Source organism: Pygocentrus nattereri, chromosome 12, assembly GCF_015220715.1.
Source record: "Pygocentrus nattereri isolate fPygNat1 chromosome 12, fPygNat1.pri, whole genome shotgun sequence".
NCBI lineage: Eukaryota > Metazoa > Chordata > Actinopteri > Characiformes > Serrasalmidae > Pygocentrus > Pygocentrus nattereri.
Genome location: NC_051222.1, coordinates 16359642 through 16375387, shown reverse-complemented (window position 1 = coordinate 16375387; position 15746 = coordinate 16359642). Strand labels below are relative to the sequence as shown.

Sequence of the window (15746 nt, the reverse complement as noted above, 5' to 3'; positions counted from 1 at the left end):
CAACCAATCACCACCTAATGGTGAGTTGGATCAGATGGTGGGTGAAAATACCGGACAGACCTGGCAGACCCAAACGTGTTGTCAGGGTTTGTTGGGAACATCTGGCAGAGGAACCTACCAGAAAGATCTTCAACTCCCACATCCGACAAAGCTTTGACTGCATACCGAGGGAGGCCGGTGACATTGAGTCAGAGTGGGCCCTGTTCCGTGCCTCCATTGTCGATGCAGCGGATCGGAGCTGTGGCCACAAGGTTGAAGGTGTCTGTCGTGGCGCCAATCCCCGAACCCGTTGGTGGACACCTCAGGTAAAGGAAGTCGTCAAGCTGAAGAAAGAGTCCTATCAGGCCTGGTTGCCTTGTGGGACTCTGGAGGCAAAAGATGGGTACTGAAGGGCCAAGCAGGTCGCGGCTTCGGCGGTTGCTGAGGCAAAAACTCGGGTGTGGGAGGAGTTTGGTGAGGCCATGGAGAAAGACTATCAACAGGCACCGAGAAGGTTATGGCAAACCATCAGGCACCTCAGGAGAGGAAAGCGGTTCCCGACCAACACTGTTGTATACAGTGGGGCTGGGGGGCTGCTGACTTCGACAGGGGACATCATTAGTCGGTGGAAGGAATACTTCAAGGATCTTCTCAATCCCACCAACGATCCTTCCCTAGAGGAGGCAGAGCTTGGAGATCTGAGCGAGGGTCCATCCATCACTCAGGCTGAGGTAACCAAGGTGGTTGGAAAGCTCCTTGGTGGCAGAGCACCGGGGATGAGATCCACCCGGAATTCCTGCGGGCTCTAGATGTTGTAGGGCTGTCTTGGCTGACACACCTCTGCAACATCATGTGGACATCTGGGGCAGTCCCCCTGGAATGGCAGACCAGGGTGGTGTTCCCTCTTCTTAAGAAAGGGGACTGGAGGGTGTGTTCCAACAATCGGGGGATCACACTTCTCAGCCTACCTGGTAAGGTCTATGCAGGGGTACTGGAGAAGAGAGTCTGACTGATAGTCGAATCTCAGCTACAAGAGGAACAATGCGGGTTTCGCCCTGGTCGTGAAACACTGGATCAGCTTTTTAATCATCACCAGGGTCCTGGAGGGTGTGTGGGAGTTCGCCCAACCAGTCCACATGTGTTTTGTGGATTTGGAGAAGGCATTCGACCGTGTCCCTTGGGGGATCCTGTGGGGAGTGATCCGGGAGTACGGGGTGAATAGCTCATTGTTACGGGCCATTCAGTCCTTTGAAAGTCCAGAAGCTTGGTTCGTATAGCCGGCAGTAAGTTAGATTGGTTTCCAGTTAGGGTTGGACTCCACCAGGGCTGTCCGTTGTCATAACTTTTATGGACAGAATTTCAGCCAAGTGGTGGAGGGTGTCCAGTATGGTGGCCTCAGGATTTCACGTCTGCTTTTTGAGGATGATGTGGTCCTGTTGGCGTTGTCAGGCCGGGACCTCCAGCTTTCTCTAGACCAGTTTGCAGCCGAGTGTGAAGCGGCTGGGATGAAAATCAGCACCTCTAAATCTGAGACCAGTGAATTCGGGAGTGAATTCTTGCCTCAAGTGGAGGAGTTTAAATATCTTGGGATTTTGTTCACAAGTGAAGGAAGGATGGAGTGAGAGGTTACAGGTGGATTGGTGCGGCGTCTGCAGTAATGCGGGCCCTATACCGGTCCGTCATGGTGAAGAGAGAGCTGAGCCAGAAGGCGAAGCTGTCAATTTATTGGTCAATCTAGGTTCCGACTCTCACCTATGGTCACGAGCTTTGGGTAGTGACCGAAAGAACGAGATCGCGGATACAAGCAGCTGAAATGAACATTCTCCGCAGGGTCACTGGGCTCTCCCTTAGGGATTCTCTCCACACGTTGAGAGAAGCCAGTTAAGGTGGTTCGGGCATCTGGTAAGGATGGGTGGGTGGATGGATGGGATTTTTTTTCCCACTGAATAAATGCACTTGAATTAAAGGTTGGATTTTCTCTTTTTTTGGATTGTTGTCCTATATTATTAAAAAAAAATTATTAGAAGCCTAAGAACACATCTTAACGAGGGGTGTCAATAATTGTGAAGGGTGCTGTTTATAACTGAAAAGAACAGGTGAAATGATAATCAGCAAAAACCCAGCCAAATGTACAAACTCAGACTACCCCATCATGTGGGCTCAGGACAGCACTGAAAAATATCTCCACGCCATCAACAGCCAACAAATCCAGACATTTCTTGACTCCTTCCTGTCAAACATTTACCCCCAAAATAGAAAGGGAGTCGAGATGGCTGTGGAAAACCTCAACTAAATTTTTGCTCATGCAACACAAATTTCACATCTGACTGTTAAGAAAAACAAAACAAAGAGCACTCAAATGGTTTGATCAAACAAAAAAGTACAAATATGCGCCAAATGCAATAAATGACTTGGAGAAATCACTTAACTCCAATTCATTCTGGGATCACTGGAAATCGCTAAACAGAAGAAACCAAGATGATATAGCAATTGGAGATGGGGATATATGGAGAAACCATTTTGAAAAAAAATTATACTTAAGTCCATGGGTAAATGTAGAGCAACAAAAAATATCTGGAAAATGACAAATTCTTGATAAAACAATTAAGGATTATCAAAATCCCCTGACTTCTCAATCACAATAGAAGAATTAAAACTCAGAGGCCTCCAGCCCAGAAAAGCTTGTGGTACAGATGGCATCTTAAATTAAATGTTAAAAAATACAGACCCTAAATTCAAATAAGCTATTGTAAAACTCTTCAATCTTATTTTAAATGTAGGTCATTTCCCCACAGTCTGGAATGAGGGGCTCATTACCCCATATTTAAATCTGGAGACAAAAATGACTCAAACAATTACAGAGGAATTTGCATGAACAGTAACCTGGGAAAGGTCTTCTGCAGCATCCTCAAGACTTGAATAACTAACTTTCTAAAAGAACATAATGTTCTAAGCAAAAATCAGATTGGCTTCTTACCATATCATCGAACATCTTACCACATTTTCACTCTTCACACACTAATCGATAAATACGTAAACCAAGATAAAGGGTGTGTTTCATCGACTTTCAAAAAGCTTTTGACTCAATTTGGCACAATGGATTATTTCATAAACTTATCAAAAGTGGGGTGGGTGGGAAATGTACGTTGTTATTAAATCAATGTATTCTCACAGTAAATGTGCAGTGAAGATTGGAAACAATCAGAAAAGGGTTCTTTCCACAGTCGGGACAAGGCTGCAGCCTGAGCCCCACCTTGTTTAATATATACATCAATGAACTGGCTGGAAAACTTGACCAGTGTAGTGTAATACCCGGCCTCTTTATTTGAGATACAACAATTAAATGCCTCCTCTAGACAACCTTGTCCTACTGCCACCTACCTGAGAGGGGCTTCAACAAAGTTTAGAAATCTTGGACAACTTCTGTAAAAATTGCACTTTTAAAATAAACCAACAAAAAAAACAAAATAGAAATTTATGAAAAGAGGTCTAAAAATGAAGGGAATTATATTTACACAATTGACTATAATGACATCGAACAATCTAAAATATACACTTATTTGGGCATTACTATTAGTTCCACAGGAAGTTGTGACTTGGCTGTGAAGGAACTGAGAGAAAAACTGAGAAGACTTTTTTGAAAATATTTGAAATACCAATTACAATCTGGCTAAAAATATTCAAATCAATAATCGAACCAATTGCACTATTCGGCAGTGAGGTATGGGAACTAAACTTCTGGAAACACATAAAATCCAGTGACCCCCCGTCACTCCACTATAAAGCACTGGCTAGTCAGGAGCTGAACATCGACAGGAGTCCCCTGAGCCAGCTAGTCCTGTGTCTCAGTGACCTACAACCCAGATACATCACCGACACCAATCAACCTGACCACACGCTCACCCAGAAAATCAGACTCAACCAAATTATCACCAACCAAAAACAAAACTACATCACCCACTGTGCTGAGACCACATATCAACAGCACAAGCTTCAGTGCTATTCGGCCCTAAATTGACCACCATACCTCACAACGATTAAAGACAGAAAACTGAGTGCTGACGATGTACAGACTCAGTAAGCACAGCCTGGCCATCGAAACTAGCTGGCACAGACAGACCTGGTTACCCAGAGAGGCCAGACTGGGTTCTCACTGTGAGCTCTCAGTGGTGGAGGCGGAGCTGTACTTCCTCACAGTGTGTTCGAGATACGACTCCATTAGAAAGGAGTTCTATGAGATGGTGAGCAGCGTCTGTCCTGAGTTCCAGCTCTGCAGTGACTCTGAAAAACTACCGTACGTTGGCAGAGCAGAGCGAGCTGATCACACACACAGCAAGATACGTGACCACCTGTCACACCCTGAGGGACAACCAGTGAGGACAACAAATAAACTGATATTTATTATTATTGATTATTATATATCCTGAAATTTGTCCTGAAATTATTTTACTTTTCTTTTTCTTTGATTACTAATAACTCTGTAACTCTCATTTTCTTTTTTATGTTTATATGTTTCTTATTAACTGCTTTGGAAACAGAGAGAGAGATTCAGCGGTAGAGAGAGAACCAGTGGCAGAGAAAGAGTGCTAGAGAGAGAGAACTATTGGTAGAGAGAGAACCAGCGGTAGAGAGAGAGAGAGAGAGAGACAGAGAGACAGAGTGCTAGAGAGAGAACCAGTGGTAGAGAGGGAACCAGTGAGAAAGAGAAAGAGAACCAGCAATAGAGAGAATGCTAGAAAGAAAGAGAGATAGAGAGTGCTAGAGAGAAAGAGAGAGAGAGAACCAGGGGTTGAGAAGGAGAGAAAGGGAGTGAAAGAGCCAAAGAACCAGCGGTAGAGAGAGAACCAGTGGTAGAGCGAGAAAGAATTTAAACGCAAAGACAATTCTATATTTCAAACAAAGCAAGAAACAGAGGTAAGACTTCCTGGCCAGATCTGTTCTCTACTTTGTTTCTTCTTAAGTTGTAAATAGCGAGCTTAGCCTGACCAACAACAAAGTTAAGCAGTTACCATTTTGTTCTTCCTGTTCGATTAGAACCGGCTCCCAAAATAAATAAATAAATAAAATTCTCCAAACTTCATGAACAAAAATCTTTGTGTATTGAAGAGCAGTTTAAGCCTTGCACATTCTAAAAAACTGTCAAATAAAATTATCATTGACGTGGATTAATAACAGACACAGCTACAGCCTGGGGTAAAATTCTCCACGGGAATTCACCAGATCTCTTTGTTAAAGGGGGTTTGTGCAACACTCTCCATCCAAAGCCCAAGTCTTCTTCTCCACACTGTGTTTGCCCTCCCATTCAATGCTAATTTGTTAAAAAATCAGTGATAGAGAGAGAGTGATAGAGAGAGAGACAGAGAGAGAGAGCGAGAGAGGGAGCGAGAGAGAGAGAGAGACAGAGAGAGAGAGAGAGAGAGAGACTGGGTTAACACTCTGCCTGCATTCCATCTTATAAATAGCTCTCAACAACAACCCAACACCACTATCAGCTGCAGATAATACAACATCCCTGACCCACAGACCTTTCTGACCTCCCTCAAACTCTCTCGCACTGTTTCATTCGATTCCTAATCTGTTATACATATAGGAACACATTTCTTGAAGCTTTCCCTGGGTTTGTGGTTACAAGTTGCAACCACTTTAACATGGAAAGCCTTTAGACTAAAATGTGCAACACAGCAAAGATGAATAGTCCATCATCAAGAGCAGGTTTGCCATGCAACCATAACCAGCCATGATCACAAACAAAAAACTGCTGAAATTGATAAGAAGAAAATCAAAAGACAGTGTGTGTTAATCTGAATTGTCACTGAAACTATATTAATTAACAAAAACAACAATTTCTGAAAATGTGTTTCCCCTCACTGTACATAGATATTCATACATAGCTGCACACAGAAGTTTGAACACCTCTGGTCAAATGATGTTTTGTTGATTTTCTAAGTGTAAATAAGTTATTGCACTCTTTCCAGTGAAGTTGGGACGTTGTATAAAACAAATAAAAACAGAATACGTTGATTTGCAAATCCTTTTAAACCTATATTCAATTGAATACACTACAAAGACAAGATATTTAATGTTCCAACTAAAAAACTTAATTGTTTTTTGCAAATATTCACTAATTTTGAATTTGATGCCTGCAACACGTTCCAAAGAAGTTGGGACAGGGGCATGTTTACCACTGTGAAGACACTAATTGTTGAACCTTTGTAGGTGGAATTCTTTCCCATTCTTGCTTGATGTACAACTTCAGTTGCTCAACAGTCCGGGGTCTCCGTTGTCGTATTTTGCGCTTCATAATGCGCCACACATTTTCAATGGGAGACAGGTCTGGACTGCAGGGAGGCCAGTCTAGTACCTGCACTCTTTTACTACGAAGCCACGCTGTTGCAGAATGCGGCTTGGCATTGTCTTGCTGAAATAATCAGGGACATCCCTGAAAAAGTTTGGATGGCAGCATATGTTGCTCCAAAACCTGTATGTACCTTTCAGCAGTAATGGTGCCTTCACAGATGTGCAAGTTTCCCATGCCATGGGCACTAACACACCCCCCATACCATCAGAGATGCTGGCGTTTGAACTTTGTGTTGATAACAATCCAGACAGTCCTTGTTCTTTGGCCCGGAGGACACGATGTCCATTATTTCCAAAAACAGTTTGAAATGTGGACTCGTCAGACCACAGGACACTTTTCCACTTTGCGTCAGTCCATCTCAGATGAGCCCAGAGAAGTCGGCAGCGTTTCTGGGTGTTGTTGATATATGGCTTTCACTTTGCATGGCAGAGTTTTAACTTGCACTTGTAGATGGAGCAACGAACTGTGTTCACTGACGATGGTTTTCTGAAGTGTTCCTGAGCCCAGGAATTGCTGCCATCAAGTTCTAAATGTTTTTTATAAAATGGTAAAATGTTTCACTTTCAACATCTGATATGTGCTCTATGTTTTATTGTGAATAAAATATGGGTCTAGATTTTCAAATCATTTCATTCTGTTTTATTTACATTTTATTACATTTTACACAGCATCCCAACTTTTTGGAGTTGGGGTTGTATTTAATTGCTGAGTTTAGCATATAGGAAAAAAAAAAATTAAATATACAATGTGCCATAACTTTTGCATTTTTGTCATTTTTAATTATATTAAATTCAGTAAATGATCAGTAATTCTACATTAAAATTTTCAGTAGTGTGTTCTCTGCAGAGGCATCTGAACTTATTTTCACTTAAAAAAAAAATCAATAAAACATCAATTGACCAGGGCACCTAAACTTCTGCAAAACTACTGTACCTGTCAATCACACATGCTTAAACACTAAGCTGTCTAATGCCAGTGCTACTGCTATAGAAGTCCCTGTGTTTGGGTTAACAACACTCAGACATTCCCGACCACACTGCCCCTGCCCCCAAGATGATGTCAGGGGTGGGCCATCAGCCAGTAAGGTGGAGGTGGGGGTGGTGGACTGTCAGTCATTAGAGTGAGGGACTCTCTAAGTTTAGACTTCCACTGCCAGCTCCATTCACTCCCTGACTCCGGCCCAGAGACACTGCTGTCTGCTCCTACCTCTCAGGTAAGAGACCGGCTTTTATCTACTTTATGAAATAAAGACTGTGCTATATGTCAAGGCTGAAATACCATGAGGTAAAAACACAGCTTGTTGATCATTCGATGACTCATGTTATTCGTTTTTTCCACCAATACCAATGTATCATGGGCTCCTATATCAGGCCTCTGTTCCAGAAGGGTCCTCTCAGCTGTCCTTGTGCTAAATATAACTCAGCCACTAGGACTCGTGCACTCTGACGAACCCACAGAGAGACCTTTACACAAGAAAACATACATGTTTTTGATCTGTGTGAAAATGGAAGCTTGCATATGAATTTTTTTAGTTTTGAAGGTTTAGTCATAGAGGAAACCCTCAGCATGATTAAACTACCCTGAAGAAAAGGTCATTTTCAAAGGAAGTAATTCATTATTTTAAAGGATTGACATGTGAGGGCAAACCATATGCTCTGCCTGGTACCTACAAAATGAACAAAAAAGGTGTCAACAGTTATTTTTTTTCTCATCAGCATTAATGAACTACAGACATGACTGTCAAAACATGCCTGCCATCAGGCAGAGTGCTGCTACACTCAAGTACACCTTAGACGCTTTCTTTTTCCCAGGTGCTGCCATAATGTGTTTTTAATTAAAATACTTTCATCCATGATGAATGTTCTCTTTTGCTGGTGGGTGACTGAACATTACTTAAGCAATGAGAGACAGTAAAGTTATAGAACGTTGCATCAGGTTTTAAATCATGTTGCTGGTTGCATGTTGCTCAACCCCTGGAATCAGAATTCATTTCAGAGAATAAGAAGTTTGATTAACAGACTTGTTATTCCATTTTGGGGGGTTGTTTATGTGGAAAATTGGTATGAGACTATTTATAGAAATGGTTGTACTTATTATTCATATCATCACTGTTGGGACAAAACCTAGTATCTCCATCTTCAGCTGTCCTTTACATTATGTGGATATTTCACAATGAATAGTCCAAAAGAAATAAGCCAAAATTCCTCGGATCTTTTTACATTCCGGTCCAAGTTAAAGATGTTTTTACTTCTTCACTGAAGGCATAATATTGGAGATATAAGATTTTGTTCAAAGGGCTTTGATATGTAAATATTCACAATTTATGTTCTCTCCATGTCTCTTGGTTCAGCCTAACTGGGTAAATACTATTTAAAATATTTCTAACTATGTTTCTTCTTCTTCTGTATGACTCTGTGCTATTCATACAGTGAACTTGATTAACCCTGATGTTCTGACTCAGTATGTATGCGTTTCTTTGTTAATCAGTTTAAGAAGACTGTGTGACCATGGCCTCACCAAGTGACAACACAGAGGGGGACCAAAAGGTTCCTGATGAGGATGAAACTCCTGCAGTGAAAGACGTCCAAGCCCATTACCTACGCTGCCCTTCTCCAAGGTCATCTATCCTCTCGAATTCATGCACAGCATCCAAATCTGCATATATATTTTCACTGTAGTAAAGGCTCAGAAAAACTCAGAAATGGCAGCTTTTTCAAAAAGGGGAAAACCATTCTTGAAGTAATTTATGACCATTTCTATTGGTCCGCCTGCCATGAACTGTTTACGCAATTGTTTTCAAATTATGTAAAAACGATGAAAATAAAAAACATAGTGACATGTGACATAATCGATGCAGATCAAGGCATGGTTTCAGTTAAATCTTTCAATGTTTTAGCTTGTTCTGATGTTCTCCAAACTTGCTTGAACACTGCTTTCTTACACCCACCACATTATGATGATAAAAGCCTCTTCACTTTTCCAGTTTCTCCATGACGTCAGATCGTTTCTCTACCATCTCTGACCGGTTCTCCATGATCTCTGGGTCAGACGCTGAAAGCATCTTCATGGAACCCATTCACCTTTCCTCAGCCATTGCTGCAAAACAGATCATCAATGAGGGTGAGTAAATTTTGTGTCTGAGAGCAAATGAGTTATGAATTTTGTTATTACTGTCAACCATACTTATAGAGTAATGTAAGCACCGTAAGAACGTGAACATAACACACAGCAAAAAAGACAAGTCACGGTTAGAGTCAGCTTCATATTTCTTCTTAGAATTGAAGCCCAAAGAGCTAAAGCTGGCATCAACCCCAGACAGCATGCTGGAGACAGCAGAGCAACTAATGGTGGAGGACCTTTACAATCGTGTGAAGGACATGATCGATGACCGTAGCCCCTATAACACCCCCTGTGTGTTGGACATCCAAAGAGCTCTGGTTCAGGACCGCCTGGAAGCCCCATTGAACCCAGTGGATGAAGTCTGGCCTAGCATCTTCATTGGTGAAAAGTAAGACACTTTTGTGTCACATAATGTGTGACACCATCTGTAGCTGTTATGAAACTCTCAATGAGAAGTACTCATTCTGTCTATTAATAAATCCAGTTCCATCAACACTCCACAGATCAGTAGCAGTCAACAAGGCTCGTCTGAAGCGTCTTGGCATCACTCACATTTTGAACGCAGGCCATGGCACAGGAGTCTACACAGGCAACAGCTTCTACCAGGGAATGAACATCACTTACATGGGTATCGAGGTTGATGACTTCCCTGATGCAGACATCTCACCACACTTCCGAACATGTGCTGAGTTCCTGGATGAGGCTTTGCTGACTCATAGGGGTGAGTGAGAGTAAAGGCAACTCGTTACAGTTGAGCACTTATCACAAAAAAAGCACCAGTTGAATGAACTGCTGGATACATGACTATTCCTGAATCTGTTTATGGGCGCAACCTTGTCATCTAATGAAGCAGAAACAGCTAGACAAACAGAATTCACTGAAAATGACTGGCTGATCCATTTTAGACAGACTATTCACTGCCATAGACTTGTAGTATGTTGCAAGGAGATGAGTCAGAGTTAGTCCTGTGGTGAGTGAGCTAAGCTAACGATTCTTTTGGGAAAAGAAACCTCCTGTAATGGGGCATAGGTTTTATAGCAAACCCAGTGTGGTAGTTGGTTAATTTGGATTTTTTTTATTGTGGGGGTTTTAATTTGTGGTATTTTAATAAATTTGACCCAAAAACCACAGACCAGGGTAATGCCATTTGATTTTTGAAAGAACAGAAAAATAAGGACTGAGTGATTTTATGTCAGTTATGGATATGTAGATATACAAACATGTATCCAGATGTATACATACAGTCATATGCATACAGTCATAGCTTATTTTCACTTATACAGTCAATAAAACGTGTTGATTGACTTGGGATGTTCAAACTTGTATCTTGTACATTTTCTGGGATCACCCACACACAAACAAGTGTGACTATAAACTTAATGAGTCTATGAGAAGATTTTTAGAAATGGTTGCAACACTGCCATAAATAGAATGCCAAACCATTGTAAGGATTAGTATCTCTGCTGGGTAAGCTTCTAAATACAGTGGACTAACAGCAATGGATTTTGATGGGTGAACAAGAAGACCCAGATATGGGAAGCTGGGAGGGGGTTGGGGGGCAGAATGAGAGATTTCAAACTATAAGTCTTTTATCAGTGTTTTTCAAAAGTGACATGGTAAAATAATAGCAAATGATCTTAAATAGTGAACTTTTCACATATATTTTCACAATATTCACATATGAAAGAATATAAATGTAAGATAGGGTTTTATAGATTTGGGGAAAATAACTGTTGAACCTGATTGAATAGATCACTGATAGTTTATCAATGAGTGTTCAATCACAGGGAAAACTTCAAAAATGGGTCAACATGGAATCACAGAATCATCTACAGCTCTTAATCATAAAAAAGAAGGTTCTTTGGTCTGTTTAGTAAAGAAAATGGTTCTATATAACACTCAAAGAACCTTTTACATAAATAAAGGGTTTTTTGTATCATGAAATTGTTCTTTAGACTGATGGAGATGGCTCTATATAGAACCTTTTTGAAAATGGTTCTATATAGCAAGAAACGATTACGATGTTACAATGTCAAGCTTGTAACAATAGAAGAACCTTTTTGGGTGCTATACACCATTAGAAATAAAGGTTCTATGCAACTACTTTTTTCATTCATCGAGGTACAAACAATGTAAATGTACCCTCAAAGGTATAACAGTGGTTTCAAGGTTCAATTGTTAACCTTAAATACAGTTTTCCAGGTGAAAAGTACATATTTGTATCTTTTCATAATCTAATGCTTTAAAACAGAACAAGAAAATAAAAAGCCTGGAGACGAGGCAGGATGTGTGGAGTCAATACAACTTAGAAAATATCATTTCAATGGATTATAGTACAATTATGTTCACTGACTAAAGGTACTGAGATGTACCATTTGGTATACCACCCTAGTGACAGGAGGGGTACTGCCAGAGAGAGTTTCATACCATTTTTTCTGAGTGTGTAGAGCCCTTTTCAAAAAAGTTCTACATAGAATCATCTACAACACAATCTGACGAACCCTTTCATGATACAAAGAATCCTTTAATCATGCAAAGGGTTCTTTGAGTTTTTCAAACCAAAGAACCATTTTCTTTACTAAAGAACCCTTTAAAAACCATCTTTTTTAACAGTGTACATCATGAAAAAAAATTTACAGCTTCCTACAAATTGTCTGAAACCTATAAATATTAGCGTCATATCACAATCATATTTAAACCAGCGATTCTAAACATTTGAACAGTGATTCCAAACTTTTAAAGTGTATACTAGATATTGAAAAACACTTCACACTTGTGATCTATTTTCTCTGTGCACAGGGAAAGTGCTGGTGGATTCCATGATGGGAGTAAGCCGCTCAGCCGTGTTAGTTGCTGCTTACTTAATGATCTTTCAGAACATGTCCATCATGGAGGCACTGATGGAAATCAGAAAGAAACGTGCAGTCAACCCCAACGAGGGCTTCCTGAAGCAGCTGCGTCAGCTCAATGAAACCCTGATGGAGGAACGAGATGAAGATGATGACGACACTCTCAGTCAGTGCTCCGTAATTGATGCTCGGGCTTGCCACGATGAGGAAGAAAGCATGTTTGGAGTCAAAGCTAATTCCATCATGGTGGAGGAGGAGGAGGACAGTGCCAGTGTTATGAGTAGTGTTGCTTCATCTGCAGCTGCTGCTGCCCTGAAAGCAGGCGTTCTTGGAGGCCCAAATGGACCTGACCAGAAGGCAACTGCCAAGGACCCTTCTCTCCCTGGGAAAGATAGCGAGGATGAGGATGAAGATGTGAACAAAATCATTCGGGAGTGGCAGAAGCGGAATGAAAAGTACCAGAATGAAGACTGGTGGGAAGCCCAGCTAATGTGTGATGATGAGGATACAGAGTCTCTTGCGGAGGCCAGAAAGCAGGCGGTTCCACGGCCAGAGGATCTTGAGAGTGTGACCAGTGAGGATGTACAGATGGTGAAGGAACGGGTTAAGCGTCGGCCTCGCCGACCCCCCTCAGACTCAATGTCTACCACTAGCTGCAGCAGTTACGCCGATCTGTGGAAGCAGCGTCTAAAGGAGATCGAGGAGCAGGCTGCGGCGAGGTATCGTCTTAAGGAAAAAGATGAGGACACAAGTAGTGAGGCAAGCCAAAAAAAGATAGATGAAGATCTAGAGAGTGTACTCTCTGACTCAAGCTCCATGTACTATTTCTGCCAGAAAAACAAGGAGAAACTTACTCCCCTAGAGCGGTGGAAGATCAAGAGAATACAGTTTGGGTGGAACAAGAAAGAACAAGAGGCTGAGAATAAGAGTGGGGAACAAAAGGAAGGTGAGGCAGAGAATACTGTTCCTTCTTTGGAGGACGTCAACTTAACAGCCTATCAGACTTGGAAGTTGAAGCAGCAGAAAAAATATGGAGGTGAGGAAAACAAAGATGAGATTCTGGAGATAAGTCGTGGAGAGGATTCAGCCACCATCAAGAGGAGACAACGGAGAGAAGAACTCTTGGAGCGCTCCAGGAAAACGCTAGAAGAGAGCCAATCTGTGTGTGGCTGGGAAACTGAAAGCGCACTCAGTGGAAGTATCCCACTGTCTGCTTTCTGTGCTGGGGCCTTTCCTTCTGCAAGTGTTGTAGGTGATGATAACATGTCCGTGCTGAGTGACAGATCATCTGTCCTTTCAGGGCGTAGCACCCGCTCCCAACCCCCTGTCCCACCTGCCCCACCTGAACCTCCTGTCCCAGTGCTGGGACCCAACGGAGAACCAATGGTCAACATAGCAAACATTCAGAACTGGATTGCAAATGTGGTTAATGAAACGCTCATCCAAAAACAAGCCGAAATGATGATGACAGGAAGTCTCCCACCATCTCGAGCAGGGTCTGTTTTCAGTCTAGGTGCTGGCACAGGGATGGGACAGGGACGTGGAGCAGATGAAGATAAGTCCTCTGTTCTTAGCGGATCATCCTATTCCAGCTCGTTACCTCGCAATAGGGCTGAATCTGTGCTTTCTGCTGGCGGGAGGGCTGCGTCTGTACTTTCTGCAGGTGGACGGGCAGAGTCTGTTCTGTCTGCTGGAGGAGCATCCAGTCTCTCTTCAGTTTCTGGGTTAGGCTCTCGTAGGAGCAAAATCACCACCACCAGTGTACCACTATATAGCTTATTCCAAGACCAGGTAAACCTGCATAAACTTGACACCATGGAAAAGGAAATTAAGTCTGATATGAGACAAAAGATGGCCTCATATGAGATAAAGAAGATTGCAGAAGACAACAAGCGCAGTACATTGTACAAGAAGAAAAAGCAAAAGGATGAGGACGAGGACAAGGAGGATGAAAGCACCCTTGGAAAGTCAAGTGGATTTAGCAGCAATGAATTATCAACCAGCCCCTGTGAGAAACCAAAACCCAAAAAAGATTTTGGACGTTCCGGAATACTCAACCTTCCTGCTTCAGCAAACTCCGAATGCAGTATTGATGAATGGCTCAAAAATGTAAGACCCCCCTCAAGCAAGGTGAGAGGGTATGATGAAGATACAGCTGAACCTCGCATGTCCAGGCCAACATACGGAGAACCCCCAGAGCCTTCAGAGTTCGATTTTCCAAGCCGGAGAAGCTCAATAGTAGCACAGGAAGGTGCGGAGGAGGACTATGGCTTTGCATCGAACAATATCTCCCAATATGAAGTTGACAGCGATTTGAGCAGAGATCCCAGTCCAGAATTCACTTATCAATCAAGAAGGACACTTCTTGGGGCAGAGTCCTCCTGGAATGGAACATCAGAGTCTAGTCATCACAGAACTGGGAGATGTTATGCTAAACATGAGGAAAAAGAGGAGGAGGATAGTTTCCAAGAGTACTCAGCAAAGCGTAAATTTACTCATACATCGAGATTTGATGACAGTGAGATAACAGGACAGACCAGAACAAGACAGGGCAATGATGAAGATGAGGAGGTGTCTGCTTTTATCAACCGCATCAGACAGAGGGCAAGAGAGCGTGTAGCAGAGGAGTTAGAGGATGATGAAGTCCTTTCAGCATGGAGGAAACAAGCAGAAACAAAATCTTTCAATAATGACAAAAACTCCTAACAAGACACTTTGCTGTTTATGTGTAGAGGACTGGATACAAATCTCATAAATGAGATGAAGAAAGTAGAATTTCACAGCATTAATCTCTATTTTTAATTCATAATTGAATGCTTTTGATTTCATCCTCTCAATTGTAGGGGCAGAAATCTGTAGTTCAAAAAGCACAGAATATCCAAGAGTGTTGTGGACAATGCCTTAACATCTACATTGGCCCCAAAAAGCATTTAGACAATAACCATTGATGTTTTTAGTGAAGTTTTTAGGTCACCTCATTTGTTTCAGAAAAAATCACAACATCTGAGTGCGTCTTATGTGGAGAAAGACTAGAGGAGTATTCCAACCGGACTGCACTACCAGTACTGTAAAGAAATGAGGTGCTTATTCTTACAGTGGTCTTGGTGGGCTTGTGTGTATTGATAGGATCATGAACTCATAAGTGTAGAAGGCATTTTGGACACAAATCTGCAGATGTCTATACAGAACTTTTAAAAAGAATACTTTGCCAAATTGGAATGTTCTGTTTACACTAAATGCCACATGGTATGATATTTTGTTTTCTAACACAATGATGGAAAAAATATCCAAATACCTTTTGGGGCCACTGTATAGTGCTGTCACTAAGAAACAACAACAACCCTCCACTATCAATAGTCTCCAATATGCTTATTCCTATTCCAACTTTGTATAACTATTATACTTTATGGTACTGTAATATAAAAGTCTTGTTCAAACCA

General features: G+C 41.8%; 1 protein-coding gene across 2 annotated transcripts; it reads left to right on the top strand.

Annotated features, from left to right (window-relative positions):
* Nucleotides 1–7467: 7467 nt before the first annotated feature.
* Nucleotides 7468–15746, top strand: dusp27 (dual specificity phosphatase 27). Of its 2 annotated transcripts, none has more exons than XM_017701830.1 (6): nucleotides 7468–7550; nucleotides 8825–8954; nucleotides 9321–9457; nucleotides 9653–9845; nucleotides 9961–10178; nucleotides 12257–15746. In XM_017701830.1, the coding sequence occupies exons 2-6, from the start codon at nucleotides 8845–8847 to the stop codon at nucleotides 15010–15012; spliced, it is 3414 nt and encodes a 1137-aa protein (XP_017557319.1). In that variant the 5' UTR covers nucleotides 7468–7550; nucleotides 8825–8844; the 3' UTR covers nucleotides 15013–15746. The 2 variants fall into 2 exon arrangements, with proteins under 2 accessions (XP_017557319.1, XP_017557318.1); XM_017701829.1 differs by having other exon boundaries at nucleotides 9614–9845.